This window comes from Natrix helvetica (assembly GCF_964273705.1).
Source record: "Natrix helvetica genome assembly, chromosome: W".
NCBI lineage: Eukaryota > Metazoa > Chordata > Lepidosauria > Squamata > Natricidae > Natrix > Natrix helvetica.
In genome coordinates, this window is record NC_138555.1 from 77,141,205 (window position 1) to 77,163,532 (window position 22,328).

Below are 22,328 nucleotides of genomic sequence, written 5' to 3' on the forward strand. Positions count from 1 at the left end.
TTGCATGTACGAGTGGGGGCACCGGCACAAGGCGTCGCCATGTGGTGTCGTGTGAGCGGGGACACCGGCTCGATGTGCCACATGGCGTCTGGCCACGAGTGGCTGCTAGCAGGTGCAGAAGTCAGGCAGCGGCGTGACAGGTGTTTGGGCATGGGAGGCCTTGTTGCGGCAGTCCTAAGGTAAGCGACTGCGGGACACATGGGCTGCTCCAACCACCCCCACCAACTCCCACCCTAGTTTGACTTTTACGCCTGCACATCGCCTTACCTCATACAACCAGATGGTGGGCAGGGCTTAACTAGGGCTTATTTGGGGGGGTAGGGCTTATTAGGCGCAGGTGTGAAAATCAGGCCAGGGCTTGTTTTCAGTGTAAGTTGTATTTTCAGGGAAACACGGTATGACAATGAGGCAGAATCCCGAAAGTCAGGTGCTTGTGGGATTAGGGTATATAATGTAACATTGTACAGTGGGTCGGGGCCAATGGGCTTCAAGCCATCCCTTTTGATTGGTTGTCTGATTTTCACGGTGGGTTGTCTGTTCAATTTCTAGTAAGTGCAATAATTAGTAATCCAGTGAACACGGCTTGACTTTAATTTTGTTTTTTTTTTATGTTCATTTAGAAAGAATCAGCTCTGTTTTTCCTCAAGTTTTTTTTGGGGGACACTTACTCACCGCAGTAGGCATGTCTGAACTAGCTTTGCAACCTAACCAGGCTTGAATTAAACTTTCTTCCTTCTCTTTTTTCTTTTTTTGCCTTGCACAGACTTTCCACACGCCAAGTCTGGGGGACGAAGAGTTTGAGATTCCACCCATCGCCCTGGACGCCGACCCTTCCTTGGCTGTTTCTGATGTGGTTGGGCACTTTGAGGACCTGGGTGACCCCGTGACTGCCCCCGATGCCACCTTCTCGGCCCAATATGGGGTTCAGGCCCTTGACATACCTGTGGGCATTAGCCATGGCCTTATGGAGCAAGGGGGCGGGCTGCTGAGTGGTGGGCTAGCCATGGTAAGCCAAACATCATAGGAACATGGTTTGGAGAGGTGGAACAAGCAGAAGGGGAAGCATGGTTTTCTGTTGCTGATTTGATCGCGGTTTATTCATTTAGGAAAGCTATTCTGAGTGCTGATTGACACCGTCTTTCAGCAGCATCAGAGGTTTAATTAAACATAAAAGCAGTGAATAAAATCGAGAGTTAAATAGGAACATTGAGGGTTAAAAGGAGCTGTGACAGAGCAGCGGTTAAAATGCAGTATTTCAGGCTGACTCTGCCAATTGCCACCAGTTCAATGCTGGCCAGCTCAAGGTTGAATCAGCCTTCCATCCTGCCATGGTTGGTAAAATCAGGACCCAGATTGTTGGGGGCAATAGGATGACTCTGTAAGCCACGTAGAGAGGGCTGTAAAAACCCTGTGAAGCGGTATATAAGTACTATTGCTAAAAAGGGTTACATTAAGAGTTAAGGGGGGGAATTTTTCAATCCTTTCTCAATGAAAAATCAGCCCTCCAGTTTGGCGGAGAGGACATTCAGAAAAATGTGGTAGTTGTGAAGGCACACTTTTGGGGAGCTATGTTATGGCCTTTGACACAAGCAGGAGTTGGTCCTTAATGCATCCCACTAAATGGCCGGAGAAAGAGGCTGGCAAACAGGAATCCTGTATTTATGAGAAATTATATGGCTGCTCAATTCACTCTCAGCAGACTCTGGGTGGGGTTACAAAGATAAAAGCCCAATACAAAAACAATAAAAACACTATAAAAACTCATCCCCTTGGCAACAGCAATCAAACAAGCCATTTGACAGCCTCCATCCTACTCTGGGGTCCCCAGGCCTATTGAAAGAATCAGGTCTTCTCAGCCCTGAGAAAGAGTATCGAATGGGGTTCAGTTTTACCTCTGCAGGGATGATGTTCCACAGGGAAGGAGCCGCCATGGAAAAGGCTCTTCTGCTTGGTCCTGTTAGATCAGCAGTCCCCAGCAATTACAGCTTTGCAGCCTGCTGGGGTGTGGTGGCAGGCATGTGAGTGGCAAGTGCACCCGTGTGTAAACAGCTCCATTTGTGTGAGCGGTGCATGCGCCCTCCCTTCGTACGAGTGGAGGCCTTTGCCCTTGTGCGAAACTCCATTCGTGTAAATTGTGTAAAAGCGCCGTCTGCTCGCACAAGGGAAGCTTCATGTGTGCGCTCGCCTACTTTTTCTGAAGCCCGGGTTCGAACAAGCCACAGCCCGGTTCTGTTTACTGTTTGACGTAACAATAGTACTTAGACTTACATACCGCTTTACGGCCCTCTCAGCGGTTTACAGAGTCAGCCTGTTGCCCCCAACAATCTGGGTCCTCATTTTACCCAGCTCAGAAGGATGGAAGACTAAGTCGACCTTGAGCCTGGTTCAGATTTGAACTGCCCAATTGTAGTCAGCCGGCAGTCAGTAGAAATAACCTGCAGTCCTGCACTCTAATCACTGCACCACAGTGGCTCATATTTGATGTAGCACCTCCAGTATTGTTCCCCCATTGCGTTAGCTCGTTCTGCTGTGCCATTTGTGCTCGGATGAAAAGCCGAGCTAAGGCCCTGGGAGGAACCAATTGATTGAAGGAATTCCCTCCAGAACTTTGGACGCCCCCTTCCCTCAATCTGATATGATCCTTCTCGGCACTCCATGCAGACCGTAGATGTGACTCTCAAACAGCTGTATGAATTTGTGGGTGGAAGGCACTTTCTTTCCGGTAGTGGGTTGCAGCTTTGGGGTTGAGGACTCCTATGCTAGATGGACCTCCTTAAGGGAGGGGAGCTGGACATTTCCTGCCTGTTTTTCCAATCTGTCAAGAATGGGGAGACCCAAGATACCCCCACATCTCCTGACCATCAGTGGCTTATCTGTCTGGCATGCCAGCGAGGAGAAGGTACTTTGTTGTTGCATAGGAAACGACACAGCCAAATTTCTTTCCCCAGGCTTTGAATCGTTCCAGGATTTCAGAGCATATGCTGTTGGATTGGATTTATTAGATTTATATGCCGCCCTTCTCCCAAGGACTCAGGGCGGCGTACAGCATTAAAAAACACATAGTACAAAAGTTAAAAGGAAATTAGAAACAGTCCAAAAAACAAATCCAATTTATATAACACTCACATTTTAAAAATTAAATAAAATTAACAGGCCAGGCTGGCTTGCTGGAAAAGCCAACTTTTTAGGGCGCGTCGGAAGGACCGGAGGTCAGGGATTATGCGAAGCTCCGGGGGCAGCTCATTCCAGAGGGAAGGCGCTCCCACAGAGAAGGCTCTCCCCCTGGGGGTCACCAGCCGACACTGTCTGGCCGACGGCACCCTGAGGAGGCCAACTCTGTGGGATCGTACTGGACGGTGGGAGGCTACTGGTGGCAGTAGGTGGTCTCGCAGGTACCCTGAGCCTAAGCCATGGAGCGCTTTAAAGGTCATAATTAGTACCTTGAATCGCACCTGGAAAACAACCGGCAACCAGTGCAGGCCGCCTAAAAGGGGTGTAACATGGGAGCACCTAGGTACCCCCATGATAACCCTGTTCATTATATTTTAAGTTTGCGTTTAGTCTGGTTTTGTAAGTGCTTAGAAAGTCAGGGCGCAAACAGGATAGGGGTTGTCCTCCACTTACAGCAGTTTCTTTAGCGACCAAAGTGACAACGGCACCGAAAAAAGTGACTTATGCCCCTTTTTCACGCACAACGACCGTTGCGGCATCCCCACGATCGTGTGATTTGCTTTTGGATGCTTGACGACTGGTTCGTATTTACGACAGTGGCAGCGTCCCGGGGTCACGTCATCCCCTTTTGCGACCTTCTGACCAGCCAAGTCAAGGGTCAAGCCAGATTCACTCGACGAGCGCGCTACTAATTTAACAACTGCGGCGATTCGCTTAACGAACATAGCCAGAAAAGTTGCAAAATGGGGCAAAACTCGCTTAACAAATGTCTCGCTTAGCAACAGGACTCCTTTGTGGTCGTACGTCGAGGACTATCTGTAAACGGATCATGTACAGGGACTCCTGCTGCTGTGTTGCGGGGTGGTGGTGGTGTGGAGAGAAGGGAACCCCAATCAATGTCTATGGAGATTCTCGGTCATCGCGGTCCCAAAGGTGCTTTTTTCAACTTCAGTCCAGTTGCCTCTTGAAAAAACGCACCTTTGGGACCGCCAATCGAGTCTGCAGAACAGAGGTGTGAAACAGCTGACCAGGAAGCTAACGTGGCCCCTGGCTTCACGGCAGAAGCTGCCCTGCCCTACATCTGTATCCTAAATGGATTTCACCCTTGTTCTAGGATTTGGATCACCCCATGGGAACCCAGTACAGCGCCAATCCGCCTGTCACCATTGATGTGCCTATGACGGACATCAGCACTGGCCTCATGGGGCATGGGCAGCTGACCACCATCGACCAATCAGAGCTGAGCTCTCAGCTGGGGCTCAGCCTGGGAGGAAGTTCCATCCTGCCCCCGGCAGCCCAGTCTCCCGAGGAGCGGCTTACACCCATCTCCTCACCCTCCAATTCTCTGCAGGAGGAGGAGCCAGAAGAAATCAGGCGGGTGAGTGTTGGCCGGCCGGCTGGCTGGCTGTTGAAAGGGAGAGAATTCAAGGAGTGTCCTCAATGCTTTTTGAGTTTGGCTGTTTTCTAGTAGATGTTTCCTTACCCAACGAGGTAACATCATCATTGCCCTTTCTAGCAAAGGTGATGCTCCACTGTGTGCAGTTTTTGAAACAGCCCAGCTGCTGTTTATAGATATTTTTTTACTAAAGTTTTTTATTTGTTTTTCAATTTTAAAAAATATAAACATTCCATTTTTCCTTAAGCAGTGTGTCACCCGGGTACAAATTTTTCTGTGTAACATCCTTCCCTAGATTATAATATATTGAACAGTTAAACATTGTAAAGGTCTTCATTTCCTTCCTCACATATCTCCTAATAAAATACAGCAATAGCATTAAACATAGTTATTCTCATCATACTAACAAATTGTCATTTTATTCTTATCTCTATCTTGATATATTTTCTGTTCTTCTTTTTGCCTTCTTGTATTTCCAATTTCCCTTTTTATTCTCTAACCAATGGTAAAACACCTCCCATGTGATATAATAATCAGATTGTTCTTTCCCTTAATTGCTAATGTTAGTCTATTCATTTCTGCACATTCTAATATTTTCCTTTTTTAAAAAAATATGTTGTTTATGCAAACAACATCCTTGCAACACATTGCACTTCTTTTATATATCTGTTGTGTTTCTTTTATCTGTACATGTAAATTTTACATAACTATAACTAACTAACTAACTAACTAACCATATGCCCAAATATGGGAGGGAGCTCACTACTCCCCCTTTCTGTCCTTCGGCTCATTTCAGAATACCATCCAGGCAGAAAACCGTATTTGGGCATACCAGGGGTTGTAACACAAATACATACCTATTTCCCTGGCTCAGCTGATAAGGAGGAGAGCCTGTGGCTTAGTGACTAATACATCTGCCTAATATGTAATACAGCCCAGGTTCAAATCCCAGTAGGGGTATGGCTAGCTGATGAGAGGTAAATAGCTTGAAATAGATCTATACTAGTCTCCCTTTATTTATTTATCAGCACAAATACAACACACACACAAACATATACACACACATACATATTTTATTTCATATATCTTTTCTCTCCATTCTATATATAACAACCTTTATATACAGTGGGGCAAAAAAGTATTTAGTCAGCGACCAATTGTGCAAGTTCTCCCACTTAAAAAGATGAGAGAGACCTGTAATTGGCATCATAGGTAGACCTCAACCATGAGAGACAAAATGTAAAAAAAAAAACCAAACTAGCACATTGGCTGATTTGGAAATAATTTATTTGTAAATTATGGTGGAAAATAAGTATTTGGTCAATATTAAAAGTTCATCTCAATATTTCGTTATATATCCTTTGTTGGCAATGACAGAGGTCAAACGTTTTCTGTAAGTCTTCACAAGGTTGGCACACACTGTTGCTGGTATGTTGGCCCATTCCTCCATGCAGATCTCCTCTAGAGCAGTGATGTTTTGGGGCTGTCGCTGGGCAACACGGACTTTCAACTCCCTCCAAAGGTTTTCTATGGGGTTGAGATCTGGAGACTGGCTAGGCCACTCCAGGACCTTGAAATGCTTCTTACGAAGCCACTCCTTCGTTGCCCGGGCGGTATGTTTGGAATCATTGTCATGTTGAAAGACCCAGCCACGTTTCATCTTCAATGCCCTTGCTGATGGAAGGAGGTTTGCACTCAAAATCTCATGATACATGGCCCCATTCATTCTGTCCTGTACACGGATCAGTCGTCCTGGTCCCTTTGCAGAGAAACAGCCCCAAAGCATGATGTTGCCACTCCCATGCTTCACAGTAGGTATGGTGTTCTTTGGATGCAACTCAGCATTCTCTCTCCTCCAAACACGACGAGTTGTGTTTCTACCAAACAGTTCTATTTTAGTTTCATCTGATCATATGACATTCTCCCAATCCTCTTCTGGATCATCCAAATGCTCTCTAGCAAACTTCAGATGGGCCTGGACATAGACTGGCTTAAGCAGGGGGACACGTCTGGCACTGCAGGATCTGAGTCCCTGGCGGCGTAGTGTGTTACTGATGGAAGCCTTTGTTACATTGGTCCCAGCTCTCTGCAGGTCATTCACTAGGTCCCCCCGTGTGATCCTGGGATTTTTGCTCACCGTTCTTGGGATCATTTTGACCCCACGGGGTGAGATCTTGCGTGGAGCCCCAGATCGAGGGAGATTATCAGTGGTCTTGTATGTCTTCCATTTTCTAATTATTGCTCCCACAGTTGATTTGTTCACACCAAGCTGCTTGCCTATTGCAGATTCAGTCTTCCCAGCCTGGTGCAGGTCTACAATTTTGTTTCTGGTGTCCTTTGACAGCTCTTTGGTCTTCACCATAGTGGAGTTTGGAGTGTGACTGTTTGAGGTTGTGGACAGGTGTCTTTTATACTGATAACAAGTTCAAACAGTTGCCATTGATACAGGTAATGAGTGCAGGACAGAGGAGCCTCCTAAAGAAGAAGGTACAGGTCTGTGAGAGCCAGAAATCTTGCTTGTTTGTAGGTGACCAAATACTTATTTTCCACCATAATTTACAAATAAATTCTTTCCAAATCAGCCAATGTGATTGTTTGGTCTTTTTTTATATATTTTGTCTCATATAGTTGAGGTCTACCTATGATGCCAATTACAGGCCTCTCTCATCTTTTTAAGTGGGAGAACTTGCACAATTAGTAGTTGACTAAATACTTTTTTGCCCCACTGTACATTGAATCATCTTATATCCATTTCCTATTATTTATTTGCTACAGTCTATTTTATATTTCTATCTTTTATTCATTTTATGGTTTTGTAATTATTTTTGATTTGTTGATCTTTCTTCTTTTCTTTTTTGCTTTCCTACTTTTTCTCTCTTTTTCTTCTAGCCAATTTATACCATAAGTCCCATACTAAGTAATATTTAGATTCTTCCTTATCTTTTATATCTAATATCTAATATTTTCCTAATCACCTTTTCGTCAGAAGGGATCTCTTCACATCTCCAGTATTGTGCAAATACAATTCTAGCGGAGTGCATGGGGGCCGCACACGCATTGCATTATGGGTGCCGAAAGTGCACGCTTTCGTCATGTGACGACAAAAGTGTTAACCATCACTGAACTAGCCATATCCAGTTCCAGGAACATTTCTTCATATGTTTTATCCTCCAGTTCCCTAATCTTCTTTGTTGCTCTTCTCTGCACTCTTTCCAGAGTCTCAACATCTTTTTTTACATTGTGGCGACCAAAACTGGATGCAGGATTCCAAGTGTGGCCTTAACAAGGCATTATAGTGATATTAAAACTTCATGTGATCTTCTTTCTATCCCTCTGTTAATACAGTCTAGGACTTCATTTCTTACTGTGTTCATTTCTGTCCCGTAGCAAGTTTCTGTCGCCAAACCAGCCCCACCTGCTTCGGTGGCGCCCCCGCCAGTTGTAGCCCCCGCGGTCGTGCTGGACATCGGGAAGAAGCAGAAAGCGCCCAAGAAGCAGAAGAAAAAGAAGGACCCAAACGAGCCTCAGAAGCCTGTCTCTGCCTACGCCCTCTTCTTTCGGGACACCCAGGCGGCCATTAAAGGGCAGAACCCCAAAGCTACCTTCGGCGAGGTCTCTAAGATTGTCGCCTCGATGTGGGACAGCTTGGGAGAGGAACAGAAGCAAGTACGTCCCAACGGGTTTGTTGCGCCGAGGGGTTATCGGGGCGGGGACGCATACCCATCCCCAAACTTCAGCACCAAGGACAGCACCCCAAAGATTCGGTCTGGAGCCCTCAAAGAGAAAACCCCGCTCATTTTGAGCTCCAAACACTTTGCAGAAAAGTGGAGCCAAACATATCAATTAAGTTGGTAATTGGCAGGAATCAAGTTGAGGAAGGCTAAGCTTGCTGTGAAAATCTCCTGATCTGATCATGATTCCTCCTTTACAAGTTTCCTTACCGATTAATGGTCTTGTGAATGAGAATCAAGCAGGCATTTGGCATTATCCCTAGTCAAAAAAAATCACCGTTATGCAGCAAAAGTTACTGGTCGAATCCATCCATCCACCATCAGTGATGCTCCCATCAATGAGATCAGTTATTTGGTGTTAAAGGAAGGAACACTAAGGTAGGAATATGCCCTGAAATTTGCAAATTGGGAGTTCAGTCCCAGGTCAATTTCTGATTACAGTACTGCTGAAACATTTAAACTTTTTTAAAGAAAAAAAAATACTACCCGAACATGCTGAGGCATGTATCTGTTACTGTGAAAGTCCGAAATCTGGTGAATGTCGACATTCACATAGTCGCTTGGTGTATCCGTGAAAGACCGAAATTGGTGAATGTCGACATTCACCGGTGAATGTCGACATTCACATAGTCGCTTGGTGTATGTCCGAAAATACCCTTATCGTCTCGACACCCTTACCCTAATCCCCTTACCCTAATACCTCGGCTCCTCGCTTCCTTTGAAGCGTCTTCTATTCGCGGACTTTTTTTTTTTAAACCTGCGATCCTGCGCGGTTAGAACGAAAAGCAAAAGAAAAGCGTTACGCTGACTCGTTATATATATGTCACCGTGAAAGACCGAAATTGGTATGTGTCGACATTCACCGGTGAATGTCGACATTCACCAACATTCACCGGTGAATGTCGACATTCACCAGATTTCGGACTTTCACGGTGACATATCCACTCCCTTTTGGGTACAAATAATGTAGACCTGACTTACTTAAGCATTCCAGAAAGTACATAACATTTCATATAAGTATGAACAGAAAGAGTATTAGAATCCAGGAAGGAGGATGTTCCAGTAACAGGAAATAGGAGGAGTCAGGGATACTATTATCTCTGGTTAGAGATGGGAAAGTAATAGTAGAAGGCTGAAGAGAAGATGGTCCAGGAAGTTGAGAGGCAGTCATTTGATTTTGCCCTAAAAATAGAGTAGAGAAGTTTTATAGTAATAAGCTGGTCCTTCAAGAGCAGCAGAGGCTTGGAAGTTAGAGCAATGTTTCCCAATCTTAGCCATTTTAAGACGCGGAGACTTCAAATCCCAGAATACCCCAGCCAACACTGCAGAATTCTGGGAATTGAAGTCCTAAAACGACGAAGGTTGGCAAACACTGTGTTATGGGATTCCTTATAAAGATCCATGTATGTGATATAAACTCTTGGGAGAGGAACACATGAAGTCCTCCTCCTAAAGAAGGGGCAGCAACCCAGGGCTCTGGAGCCACATATGGGTCTCTCATCCTTCTGCTACAATGATTCCCTGCCCAGCCGCGACAAGAACAATCGTCAAATGGGGCAGCAGAACTCGCTTACCAACCGGTCTTGCTTTAACAACAGACATTTTGCCTGAGTTGTAAGTCAAGAGCTACCTGTACTATAAGGGGCGTGGTGGCTCAGTGGCTAAGACGCTAATCTTGTCGGTCAGAAGGTCGGCAGTTCGAATCCCTACCGCCGCATAACGGAGTGAGCTCCCGTTCCTTGTCCCAGCAGTTCTAAAGCATGTAAAAATGCAAGTAGAAAAATAGGGATCGCCTTTGGTGGGAAGGTAAGAGTCTTCCGTGCTCCATCGGCATTTAGTCATGCCAGCCACATGACCACGGAGACGTCTTCAGACAGCGCTGGCTCTTCGGCTTTGAAAGGGAGATGAGCACCGCCCCCTAGAACCGGGAACGACTAGCATGCATCTGTGTGGGAACCTTTACCCGTACTGTGAGGCTGCGTTTCTCAGCCTCGTCGACTTAAAACATGGGTGGATTTCAATTTCCAGGAATTCCAGGAGTTGAAATCCACCCATCTTAAAAAGCTGCTGAGGTTGAGAAACCCTGCTCCGAGGGCTGGTAAGTGAACCCCTGAGTTGAAAATCAGCACGTTAAGGGGACATTGTTGAAGATCCAGCCTGCTTCATAATACCCATCTCTCCTTTTGTAGGTGTACAAGCGGAAAACGGAAGCGGCCAAGAAAGAATATTTAAAAGCGTTAGCTGCCTATCGGGACAACCAAGAGTGCCAAGTAAGGGGACACGACCTCCTCCTCTTTCCCCGTCCTTGCTCCATTGAAAGGCCCGGCCTTCTCCTCCTTATTCGAGAAAGCAAAACTTAGCGTTTCAAAAGGAGCCTTTTACTGACTAGAAGTGATAGCAGGGCGAAAGCAAAGCAGGCTCCGAGGGCCCGAGGGCCATACCGTTAGAATAAAAGGAATTAGAAAGCCCTCCCAACAGTCCAGCGTGGATTCAGCCAATCCGCAGGGGTGAAGATGTTATTGTACTGGCTGCTCTGAGAAAGGGATAAGGGAACTTTCTCAGGGTCATCCTCTGCCGGTTTTCGAACGATACAACACACAGGGCCCTCCCCTTACATTCCCCCAAAGGTGAGAAAATGCCAGGCTGCCTAGGCGCCAGGCTAAAGGTTATAAATCAGTGGTTACGGGATGCAGGATATATAGGAGAGTAATATAAAAGTATACAAAGTACAATAAAGATGCATAATGAATCAAGGCCCCCCTCTTCCCTTGAAGAATGGCAGGTTCACAGATCTGACACTTTCCCCTTATTCTACTCTCCTTCCAAGGAAGAAAGGAAGAGAAGAAACCTCCATGGGCCTGAGGTTTCATTTGCCCTGAACTGCCTTTGCTGATCAATGGTGTCTACGGGGTGTCAACCTTGATTTCATTGAGGGCCACATCAGAGTTGTGTTTGACCTCAGGGGCCAGGGTGGGTGTGGCCAGCTCGATGTCACCTGTGTTGGGGGCGCCTGCGGAGGCCCTGAGCGCTCTTTCAATGAAAGTGGGCTCCCAAGCTCCATTTCCGACTGTAATGTCCTCCTGTGGCCGTCTCGAGCTCCGGTCCCTCCAGCAGCCGAATCAGAGAGAGAGAGAGAGAGAGAGAGAGAGAGAGAGAGAGAGAGAGAGAGAGGGAGGGAGGGAGGGAGGGAGGGAGGGAGGGAGGGAGGGAGGGAGGGAGGGAGAGAGAGAGAGAGAGAGAGAGAGAGAGAGAGAGAGGGGTACAGAGAGGTACAGAGAGAGACAGAGAGAGACAGAGAGAGACAAAGAGAGACAAAGAGAGACAAAGAGAGACAAAGAGAGACAAAGAGAGACAAAGAGAGACAAAGAGAGACAGAGACAGAGAGACAGAGGGGGGGGGCAAGGATGGGCGTCAGCCCCCAGATGGAGAGTCAACAGCCCCCAGATCTGGAGGTGGCTGCTGAGGAAGAAGAGGAACAGATGGAGAGTCAACAGCCCCCAGATCTGGAGGTGGCTGATGAGGAAGAGGAAGAACAGCTGGATCCATTGCCTGATATGCGGATGTGCAGAGGAGAGGAGAGCAGTGGAAATCTATGGGCCGATCCTTGGAACGGAAGATCCACCACTGCTAGCAAAGCCCCACCCAAGATCTGGGGATAAAAGGCAGGGTTCAGAGATGAATAGATGTGGCACAACTATTCATCTCTCGGGCGGTCAGACTTGTTAGCCTGCAGTGAGAAGGAAACGTTTTGCTGGGTCTGCCGGCGCTTCTAATAAAAGAGACTTTGCGTTAACTTCAGAGGGTTTGTTGGGTTTGAGGAGTTGGGTCAGAACACCAGGACAGGAAAGCATAGCGACACACATTTGGTCTCTTCTTGAACTGTATCCCCAATTTTGTCTTCCCTTCTCCAGACCACGGTCGAGACGGTGGAGTTGGACCCGATCGCCTCTCCTTCGGAGCAACCGGCCCCCGTTGTGGAATCGGCTTCTCCTCCAGCTCCGGTGCCACCCAACCCTCCGGCCTTGGAGAGTCCGCCTCCCCCACCACCTCCTGCTATCGTCCCTGCCCAGCCCACGGTGGTGGTGACCTCCAGCGCCGGCCCCCCATCGGCCGGCCAAACCAGCATCACCAAGATCATCATTCCCAAACAGATGCTGCCATCCTCGCTGGCGGTCACGTCGCAAGGAGGCGTGGTGACGGTGATCCCCGCCACGATGGTGACCTCGCGGGGCATCCAGCTGGGGCAGCTGCAAGCTGGGACAGGAACCACTCAGATCGTGACGCGTTCGGTTTTAGCTGCAGCCGCCGCGGCCGCCTCGTCCATGCACCTGCCGCGGCTTCAGCCTCCCCCTCTTCAGCAGATGCCTCAGCAGCCCCCCGCCCAGCCGGTCACCATTCTCCAGCAGCCCCCTCCTCTTCAAGCCATGCAGCAGCCTCCTCTGCAGCAGAAGGTGCGGCTCAATCTCCAGCAGCCCCCGCCCCCCCTGCAGATTAAAATCCTGCCCCCGCCGGCCCTTCAGATCCAGCCCATTCCTCTGCGGACAGAAGAAAGCAGCCCCGAGAGGACCAGCACTGAACTCCAAGCATCGCCGGAGCCCATCGATGTCGTGCCGGAGGTATGGGGCCATACGGGAGAAAAAAAAGAGCGTTGAATTGCAGAATAGCTGAGCAATAAAGTTGGAAGAGGCCTTGGAGGCCTTCTAGTCCAACGCCCTGCTCAGGCAAATGATTGTCCAATCTCTTTTTAAAAACCTCCGGCGTTGGAGCACCCACAACCTCTGGAGAAAATAGAAGGATATTACCGTATTTTTTGGAATATAATATGCTCCGGAATATAAGACGCACCTTAGTTTTTGGGGAGGAAAATAAGGGGGGGAAAAAAAATTCTGCCTCTGCCTACTGGCATCCATTGGTATTCATCTGGCTAGCATCCAGCCTGCTCAACTTTAGCACATTAGCCTGCTTCAACATGAGCAGCTGATTGGCAGGTTGATCGGCCTCCCGGAATACCCCCAATCAGCTGTTCTCCAGAGGTAAACTTTAGGAACAGGTTTGTTGGTTGTGAATGCGCGTTGGGGCTGATAAGCAGCTTGAAAAATACAGCTGATCATCGCTGGGCGCTCAAGTGACTACAGAAGGCGATGCGCAGAACCAGTCAGACAAGGCAGCCGCTGTTCCGGGTTGCCATTTCGGCCACTGCGGCGTTAGCTTTCAGTCTCCGAACGTTCTGCGGGGATCACCGAAGCACAGCGCCACCAATCGCCGCCCGAAAATGCGACGCGCAGAGGCCAAAAAAGGACGTGCGGAGGCCTAAAATGCGATGCGCGGAGGTGGCGATGTGATCTGGCGATCCCTGCGGCTCCGTCCCAAACGGAGCATTCGGAAGCTAGAAACGCGACAAACACAGGCCCAAAACGCAAGCCAGGCAGGGGACGATGGTCTGTGACAATCCCTGCAGCCTGAAACAGTCTAAAACGCGACGTGCTGAAGGGTGGGGGCCGGCGGGTTGGCAGGGCTACATTTGGCGTACAAGACGCACCCAAATTTTCACCATTATTTGGGGGGGGGGGGGAATTGTGTCTTATACTCCGAAAAATACGGTATGTATGCTCATCTCCTTGACTTACTTACAAAGTGATAAAGATGGTATAAAATCTAAGATATATGTACATATATACACACACACATATACATACATACACATACACATATATACATACACATACATACACACACATGCACACTGTCTTTTAATGAGCCCGTAATCCCTTACATCGGGGTGGAATCGCGACAACTGAATAGACCAGAGTGTTTACTGGCCAGATGCCCTTCCTGTCTCCGATGCAGAGTTCGCAGCAGATAATTTACCCATTGTGCCAAGAGAGCAGTGGTGGGTTCCGGATCCCGTTCCAACCGGTACGGTTGGAACGGGCCCGGCGGCGTGCACACGTGCGCATCTCGCGCATGCGTCTTAGTGCCTCTGCGATGCTCCAGCTGCTCAGTGGGACGTCGCGCAGGTGCTGTACATGCCGTGTGCAGAAGCGCCAAAGACGTAAAAAACCAGTAAGGAGCTTGGGCGGAGCAGGCGGGCCCTCCGGAGCAGCGTACCGGAATGGTATCCGGGTTGGCTCCGGTACGCCAGTACCGGGGCTTACCGCCTGCAATCCACCACTGCAAGAGAGAGAAATATCTGCTGCTACCTACGATTGAACTCACAACCTCCTGATTGTGAGGCGAGAGCTCCACCTCTAGGCCAGTGCACCAGATAAATAAATAATAACAATTAATCAATGGGACGAGTTGCCTCCAGAAGCTGTGGGTGCTCCAACACTGGAGGTTTTTAAGAAGGGATTGGACAGCTGTTTGAAATGTATAAAGTCTCCTGCTCGAGCAGGAGGTTGGACTAGTAGACCTCCAAGGTCCCTTCCAAATCTCTTATTCTGTCAAGTCAAAAAGGCAGTTTAATTGGATTGGGCTGGGGAAGAGTAGATCTTGGTCTCTTTTCCTCCTCTGATTTGCAGGACCGAAGCGTCTGTGTTTTCTGTCCCTGGCTCTAGCAGGCTCGTTGGCTAAATCTCAGAAGCGTTCCTTCTTCCTCTCGCAGGTTGAGTCTCCAACGCAAATGCACGTGGAGCTAGTCTCCGAGTCACCGGTGGCCGTGTCACCCCGCCCTCGCTGCATCCGTACGGGCTGCGACAACCCTCCCGTGGTCAACAGTGACTGGGACAACGAATACTGTAGTAACGAATGCGTGGTTAAACACTGCAGGTGGGTTTGCTTCATCGAGGGCCGCAATCAGGGCTGTTGTTGACTTGTGGGGGGGGGGATGAGCAGCCGGGTGGGTGTGACCAACTGGGTGGGCGTGGCCAGCTTGACGCCACTCGCAAAACTGCTGGCATGTTTCCGCTTCGCTGGTAGATTGGGCTGAAGCGAGACGGGTCGACTCTTTACATTATCCAGAATGGCCCGCGGGCCAGATCCGACCACATCGCAGGCTGGATGCGGCCCGCGGGAATTTCTTTGATTTAGCCATAGTGGCGCCAAGGGTCATAATCCAGTACAGGTATTCCTCGATTTACGACCACAATTGAACACCCCCCCCCGAATTTCTGTTGTGAAAGTGAGACATTGGTTAAGTGAGTCTTGCCCCATTTTACGACCTTCCTTGCCACACTTGTTAAGTGAATCACGGCGGTTGATAGGTTAGGTTGTTAAGCGAGTTTGGTTTCCCTGTTGACTTTGGTCGCAAAAGGAAGACATGTGACACCCCCCCCCCCCTCCGGGACACAGTAACAGTCCTAAATACGAGTCAGTGGTCCAAGTTTGTGAATTTTGATCACGTGACCTTGGGAATGCCGGAAAAGCCGTAGCTGTGGAAAATAGTTCCAAGTCCCTTTTTCCTGTGCCGGCGTAACTTTGTACGGTCACTAAATGAACCCTTGTAAATCAGGGACCGCTTGTACATTAATCTTGTTTCAGTTTGGTTTTCTGTTAACTGACACATCTCCCTCTCTCTCTCCCTCTCTCTCTCTCTCTCTCTCTCTCTCTCTCTCTCTCTCTCTCACTCACTCACTCACTCACTCACTCACACACATACACCCAGAGATGTGTTCCTAGCTTGGCTGGCCTCCCGCAATTCCAACAACAACGTCGTCTTTGTGAAATAACACCCCGCCCTATATAATAACAGTGGTGGGGAAAGAAATGACATGGTTTTGGCTTGCCGCGCCCAAAAGGACAACGACCCAATCGAGAAGACAACGAAAAATCTCGTCCTTGCAACTGTGAGGGTGGGAAACAGCTTCTGGAATATCTTCTCGGCCGAAGACCCACCAGCAAGAGGAAAAAAACCCATCCCTTTTGAGAAGGGTGTGAGGAAAAAAAACAAAACTATGGGGTGGCACTGCCTTTCCCCCACCCTCTCTCTTCTCTCCCCCCCCTTTTTTTTCTATAAACGAAAAAAATCTCTTTAATAATGTTTCTCTTGACGGAGCGATTAAAGCTGGAAGAGGAATGTCGCCTGAAATCTGCCATGTACTTTCCTGGGGAGGGTTAGGAAAATAAAAGAAAAAAGCAGGATGGATTCAGTGAGCAGAAGGTCCTCTGCTTAGTGGTCCGAAGGATGTTTTCACGGCGGGTGGTGGGAGGGTGTGTGACAGTGGCAAAAATGGACTTGGTTGTGCGGGTGTGAGTGAGCCTGTCCTGTTTGTTCAGCCTGCAACTCTTTGGTACGAATATCTGGGTCGGTGAAGCTCCCGTGCACTTCGTCCGAGGGAGCAGCTGGGTTCGCGCATCCCGAGCTAAAGCCCAACCACCTTATTAACACAACAGGTAGTCCTCGACTTTAACGGCTGCAATTGAGCCCCAAATTTCTCTCGCTAAGCCAGACATTGGTGAAGCGCGTTTCAACCCAAGTTATAACATTTCTTTACCACGGTTGTTAAGTGAATCACTGCAATTGAGAAATTAGTGACCCAGTTCTTAAGTGAATCTGGCATCCCTGTTGACTTTGGTTGTCCGAAGGTTGCAAAAAAATAACTACATGACCTTGGGACGCAGCAGCGGTCGTTAAGTGTTTTTTTTTCTATTGGGACAACCTGGTTTAACCAAATATGGGGCGCAGCATACTACTTCTGCTTTCGCCTTTCAGCCCCAATGTAGGAGCCTTTGCAGGCAGTCGCTTTCGCGACAAACTGTTTGTGTTAAATATATATTGACCGAGAAAGACATAAAGGGTGACTAGTATAGATCTATTTCAAGCTATTTAGCTGCCATCAGCTAGCCCAAGGGTTGGCAACCTTAAAAATAAATCACAAAGGTCCTAACCGGAAGCCCCCCCGTTCAATTCTGGAGCTGACCAGAAGTCCAATTCCCCCACCATAGAGCAATGTCCTTCCTCTACCTGTCCCAGCCGAAAGCCCTATCAATTGTGGAGCCAATCAGCAACGGGGAACTGTAGCAGAGTGATGAGAGCCATATGCGGCTCCAGAGCCACAGGTTGCCAATCCCTGAGCTAGCCATATCCTTCTGCGGAAGCAGTATATGCTCTGCCTCATATTTGGCTAGACCAGCTTTCCCTGGTAGAAAAAACATTGAATCTCTCCCCTGGTACAGCCGACAAAGCGAGGATAGCCCGTGGCTTAGAGGTTCATACATCTACCTAACGTAAGTAGCCCAGGTTCGAATCCCAGAAACTAGCTAGCTGATGAGAGCTTAAATAGCTTGAAATAGATCTATACTTTATATATATAAATATAACACCACAGTTGTTAAGTCTGAACCGGTTGCCAAACCTCTGAATTTTGATCACGTGATGCAAAAGTCATAACTGAAAATTGGCTGCAAGTCACATTTTTTCAGTGCCGCTGTAACTTTGGTCACTAAGAAAGCAGTTGTAAGTTGAGGACTAGCTGTCAGGTTTCTGAAAGATGCCCTAATTAATTCCTGAGCATTGAGCCAAGTTTCAAAAGAGATCCAGTCATTTATTAGGAACACCTAATAAATGGCTAGAAGATGGTAGTAATTTATAGTAATTGTGGATTGATAAAAATCCGTAATAGTAGCTTGGGGCTCATAACAAATCCAGCCAGTTGATACCCTCCTACCTCTAGAGCTGCCACAGGAGAGTTTTAATCCCTCATCCAAGAAGCTTCTTGAATGAGAAGTGAAACATTTTCAACTTAAGTCGGGTTACCTTTTGTAAAAAAAAACAAAAAAAAACACCTTTGAAATAAGTCTGAGATGCGTTTAAGATGTTCAACGGAGAGCCTGCTTCTTCACCTTGTAGTTTGAAGGTCAACTTGGGATATTCCTGGTCGTTTCCAGCCTCAAACAAGTGTTATTTAATGATCCCCCCCCCAGTCTTTCACTGGGGATACCATCGACAAATCTGGTATGAAATTACAGAAAAACAAGAGTTGGAAGGGACCTTCAAGGTCTTCTAGTCCAACCCCCAGCCCCACTCAAGCAGGAGACCCTACACCATTTCTGACAGATGACAGTCCAGTCTCTTCTTGAAAGCTTCCAGTGATGAAGCTCCCACAACTTCCGAAGGCAACTTCTGTTCCATGGGTCGATTGTTCTCACGGTCAGAAAATTTCTCCTGATTGCCAAGTTGAATCTCTCCTTCAGTTTCCATCCATCATTTCTTGTCTGGCCTTTGGGCGCTTTGGAAAATAGCTTGAACCTCTCCGTGGAAAATATTGAATATTGAAAGACTGCTATCATGTCTCTTCTGGTCCTTCTCTTCACTAGACTAGCCATGCCCAGTTCCTGCAACCGTTCTTTATACGCTTTAGCCTCCAGTCCCCTAATCGTCTTTGTTGCTCTTCTCTGCACTCTTTCTAGAGTCTCCACATCTTTTTTTCATAGTGTGGGGGAGCTCTGGGGCAGCCCGTGGAAAGCAACTTTCCCTAAACAAGGTGCCTCCAAGGTGATTTTTCAAAAGGCAGCTGCACCCCCCCCACCCCCGCGGTCTCCTCAGGCTTGGGTGTACAAATCACCGGGGACAACTCGTTGCGGGCCACGAGTTGCGACCGATATTGACGAAAGAGTGGAAGAGAATCATGAAAGAGAGGCGGCCAAAGAAGGGGACAGAATGAAATGTGAATGACAAAAATTAAATTGTTTTTATTACTTGAAATCATTCGAGTTCTTGAATTGTCCCCATAAACAAGTTAACCCGTGGGGAGTTCTCCTGCGGTGAGTTGCCCCATTCTGCTCTGAGAGCGCCATTGAGGCGACTTGGGAATTCATCTGTTCCCTGAGGGCCACCTCGTCTCCGAGTGAAAATGGGGAGGCGGAATCTTCTTGGAACTGAAAGTCTATGGAGATTCTTCGTTTTCCATGGTTGTCGTCCCCCCCAAAGGTGTTTATTTTTATTTATTCAGGAGGCAACTGGACTTTTCTGTTTTGTTTTTTTTTCTTTGAAAACGTTTTGCTTCTCGTCCAAGAAGCTCCTTCAGTTCTGACTGCGGGCAATGGAAGGATTTATACTCCTTGCAGACAGCTGCTCATTTGCATCCTTTTAGCCATACACTCCCTTTGAATGGGTATTGGGAGTATGAGCGGATTTCCAGAAAAAAAATTGCAGGCTTACAGGAACCATTGACACTACTCAGGTGACACCCCCGCCTCCCCCCCCCCCCGAGGACACAGATAAACCTCCAAGTGGCCTCAACGACCTTCTAAAGGGATGCAAATGACCAGCTGCCTGCAAGGAGTATAAATCCTTCCATTCCCCATCATCCAGTCAGAGCTGAAGAAGCTTCTTGGAGGAGAAGCGAAATGTCTTCAAAGAAAAACCAGTTGCCTCTTGAGAAAAAAGCACCTTTAGGACTAAGATATGGTGGTGCCTTATCTTCCCCACGCTGCTGAGAGGGCTGATCGATCTATCTATCTATCTATCTATCTATCTATCTATCTATCTATCTATCTATCTATCTATCTATCTATCTATCTATCTCTATCTATCTATCTATCTATCTATCTATCTATCTATCTATCTATCATCTATCTATCTATCTATCTAACCATCCATCATATCTATCTATCATCAATCATCTATCTATATCTATCTATCTATCATCTATCTATCTATCTATCTATCTATCTATCTATCTATCTATCTATCTATCTATCTATCTATCTATCTATCATCTATATCTATATATCTCTGTCTGTCTATCTATCTATCTTACTCTATATATAATCTATCATCTATCTATCTATCTATCTATCTATCATCTATCTATCTATCTATCTATCTATCTATCATCTATCTATCTATCTATCTATCATCTACAGTATCTCTCTCTCTCTCTCTCTCTCTCTCTCTCTATCGCTGTGTATGTGTATTTTCCAGCATAACTCTGGAATGCCTCAAGCAATGTCAACCAGACTTGGTACACAGATGACTTATTCTCTGGAAACAAATACTGTGGAGGGTAAGACACCCCTAAAACCCCTCGGGGTGTGGGTTCTCCTGTTGTGCCTTCAAATGGCTTCTACTGTACTACCGTAAAATGGCTTCTACTGTGCAGCAGTGGAGTTACGGCTTCACAGTAGTCCACAAGGGAGTTTTCTCTGGTAAGGGAGAATATCCAACATTAGAAATTACATTTGGTCTGGACATTTCCCCCCCACCCTATAAATAAATACCCGGGCAACGCCAGGATATCAGCTAGCATTAACATAAATGACCTCTTTGAACCCCTCTTCTAAACCAATGGTCCTATCGATCCGGAATGTGGACTTTGTTGTCTTCAAAAGAGTGACCTTGGTTTTTCAAATGTAAGGTGTTTTCGACCTGCCGGTGAGGTCTGCTGATAAATTCCCCTTTCCCTATCCTTCAGCAAGAGGGGACGGTCACCCCCAAATCTCAGAACCAATCCCAAGATCAAGAGTGAAACCTTTTCCTTTTGTTGCCAGCTGAGATGGGGCAATACCGACGGGAGTTCAGTCTCCCTCGACCCTCAACGTCAAACAGTGCTACAGGTAGTCCTCGACTTAACGGCCACCACTGAGCCCAGTGTGTGTGTGTGTGTTGCTAAGAGAGAAATTTGCCAAGTGAGTTCCGTCCCATTTTACGACCTTTCTTGCCATCTTTGTGAAGGGAACCACTGCACTGGTTAAGTTTGAATCTGACTTCCTCCTTGATTTTGCCTCTCAGGTCACAAAAGATGGCTTGACTCCAGAACACTTGCTACCGTCATAAATATGAACCAGTGGTCAAGCATCTTAATCAGTGGTGGGTTCCGGACCCACATGGACGCGCATAACGGGCGGCAGGTGTCAGCGGCTCCGCGACACTTCAGCTGCTCAGCGAAGCGGCGTGCAGGTGCTGTAAGTGCCATGCACATGCATGGAAGCGCAGAAGATGTAAAAGACTGGTAAGGAGCACGGGCGGACTTGTGGGCCCTCCGGAGCACCGTACCGGAACTGCATCCGATGCTCTGGGCTGGCTCCGGTACACCCGTACCGGGGCGTACCGCCTACAACTCACCACTGATCCTAATGTAAATCATGACACATTGGGGATGCTGCAACAGTCATGTGTGAAAAACGGTCACAAGTCCCTTTTTCTCAGTACCGTTGTATCTTTGAGCGGTCTCTAAACAAACTTGTAAGTCGAGGACTACCTCTGGTTAAGACCTCCCCAGATAATAAGCGCAATCGGGCTTTTGAGCCCATGCGCTAAAATAAGCCCTCCCCAAAAATACTATAACATAGCAGCAGCCCTGAGGTGACCATGCTTGCTGCCTCCTGCACCTCAACAATAAGACCTCCCCGAAAATAAGGCCAAGTGCTTATTTCAGGGGTGAAAAGAAAATAAGACACTGTCTAATTTTTGGAGAAACACGGTATGTAGCACTAGCAATAACACTTAGAATTATATGCTGCTTCTCGGTACTTTATATCCCTTCTCTAAGCAGTTTAGAGCAGAGTGTCAAAATCAAAGCCTGCGGGCTGGATCTAGCCCATGGAGTGCTTAGATCTGGCCAGCAGGGCCGGCCTGGAAACACCAGAGGACCGGCCCGCGGTGCCTCTGCCAGTAAAAATGGAGCTCAGGGGCCCCGCGTGCGTCCCCCAAGCTCAGTTTTCGCTGGCAGAGTGCTGCAGGACTCCATCGCAGGCAAAAACGGGTGTTAAGCTGGCCACGCCCACCCTTGCCATGCCCATCCCTGCCCCCTCCCCCCACCTGATGCAGCCCTCAATGAAATCGAGTTTGATACCCCTGATTTAGAGTCAGCGTATCACCTCCAACCATCTGGCTCCTCATTTTATCGACCTTGGAAGGATGGAAGGCTGAATCAACCTTGAGCCTGGTGCGATTCGACCTGCCAAATTGCAGGCAGCCGGCAGTCAGCAGAAGTAGCCTGCAGTACTGCACTCTAACCACTGCGTCCCCGTGGATCGCATGGTACAACTATTGCATTTGGTTTTCTGGCAGCAAAGTGGGCTCACTCAAACGGTTGCAGGAGAGTATTTCCTCTCGCAGGTCTCCTGCTAATCCCCGATGGCCCTTCGGC

The 22,328-nt window shown here is 47.7% G+C and overlaps 1 protein-coding gene across 1 annotated transcript in view; it reads left to right on the forward strand.

Moving 5' to 3' along the window:
- The window catches only part of LOC309400711 (TOX high mobility group box family member 4-like), a 40,379-nt gene extending 24,063 nt beyond the window's left edge, over positions 1 to 16,316 (forward strand). The window contains exons 3-9 of the mRNA XM_081969345.1: positions 764 to 1,006; positions 4,286 to 4,549; positions 7,955 to 8,233; positions 10,488 to 10,568; positions 12,210 to 12,914; positions 14,903 to 15,066; positions 15,902 to 16,316. Coding sequence (XP_081825471.1) covers positions 764 to 1,006; positions 4,286 to 4,549; positions 7,955 to 8,233; positions 10,488 to 10,568; positions 12,210 to 12,914; positions 14,903 to 15,066; positions 15,902 to 15,965 — 1,800 coding nt within the window. The 3' untranslated portion in view covers positions 15,966 to 16,316. The remainder of the gene's footprint in view (positions 1 to 763; positions 1,007 to 4,285; positions 4,550 to 7,954; positions 8,234 to 10,487; positions 10,569 to 12,209; positions 12,915 to 14,902; positions 15,067 to 15,901) is intronic.
- Positions 16,317 to 22,328: the final 6,012 nt, after the last annotated feature.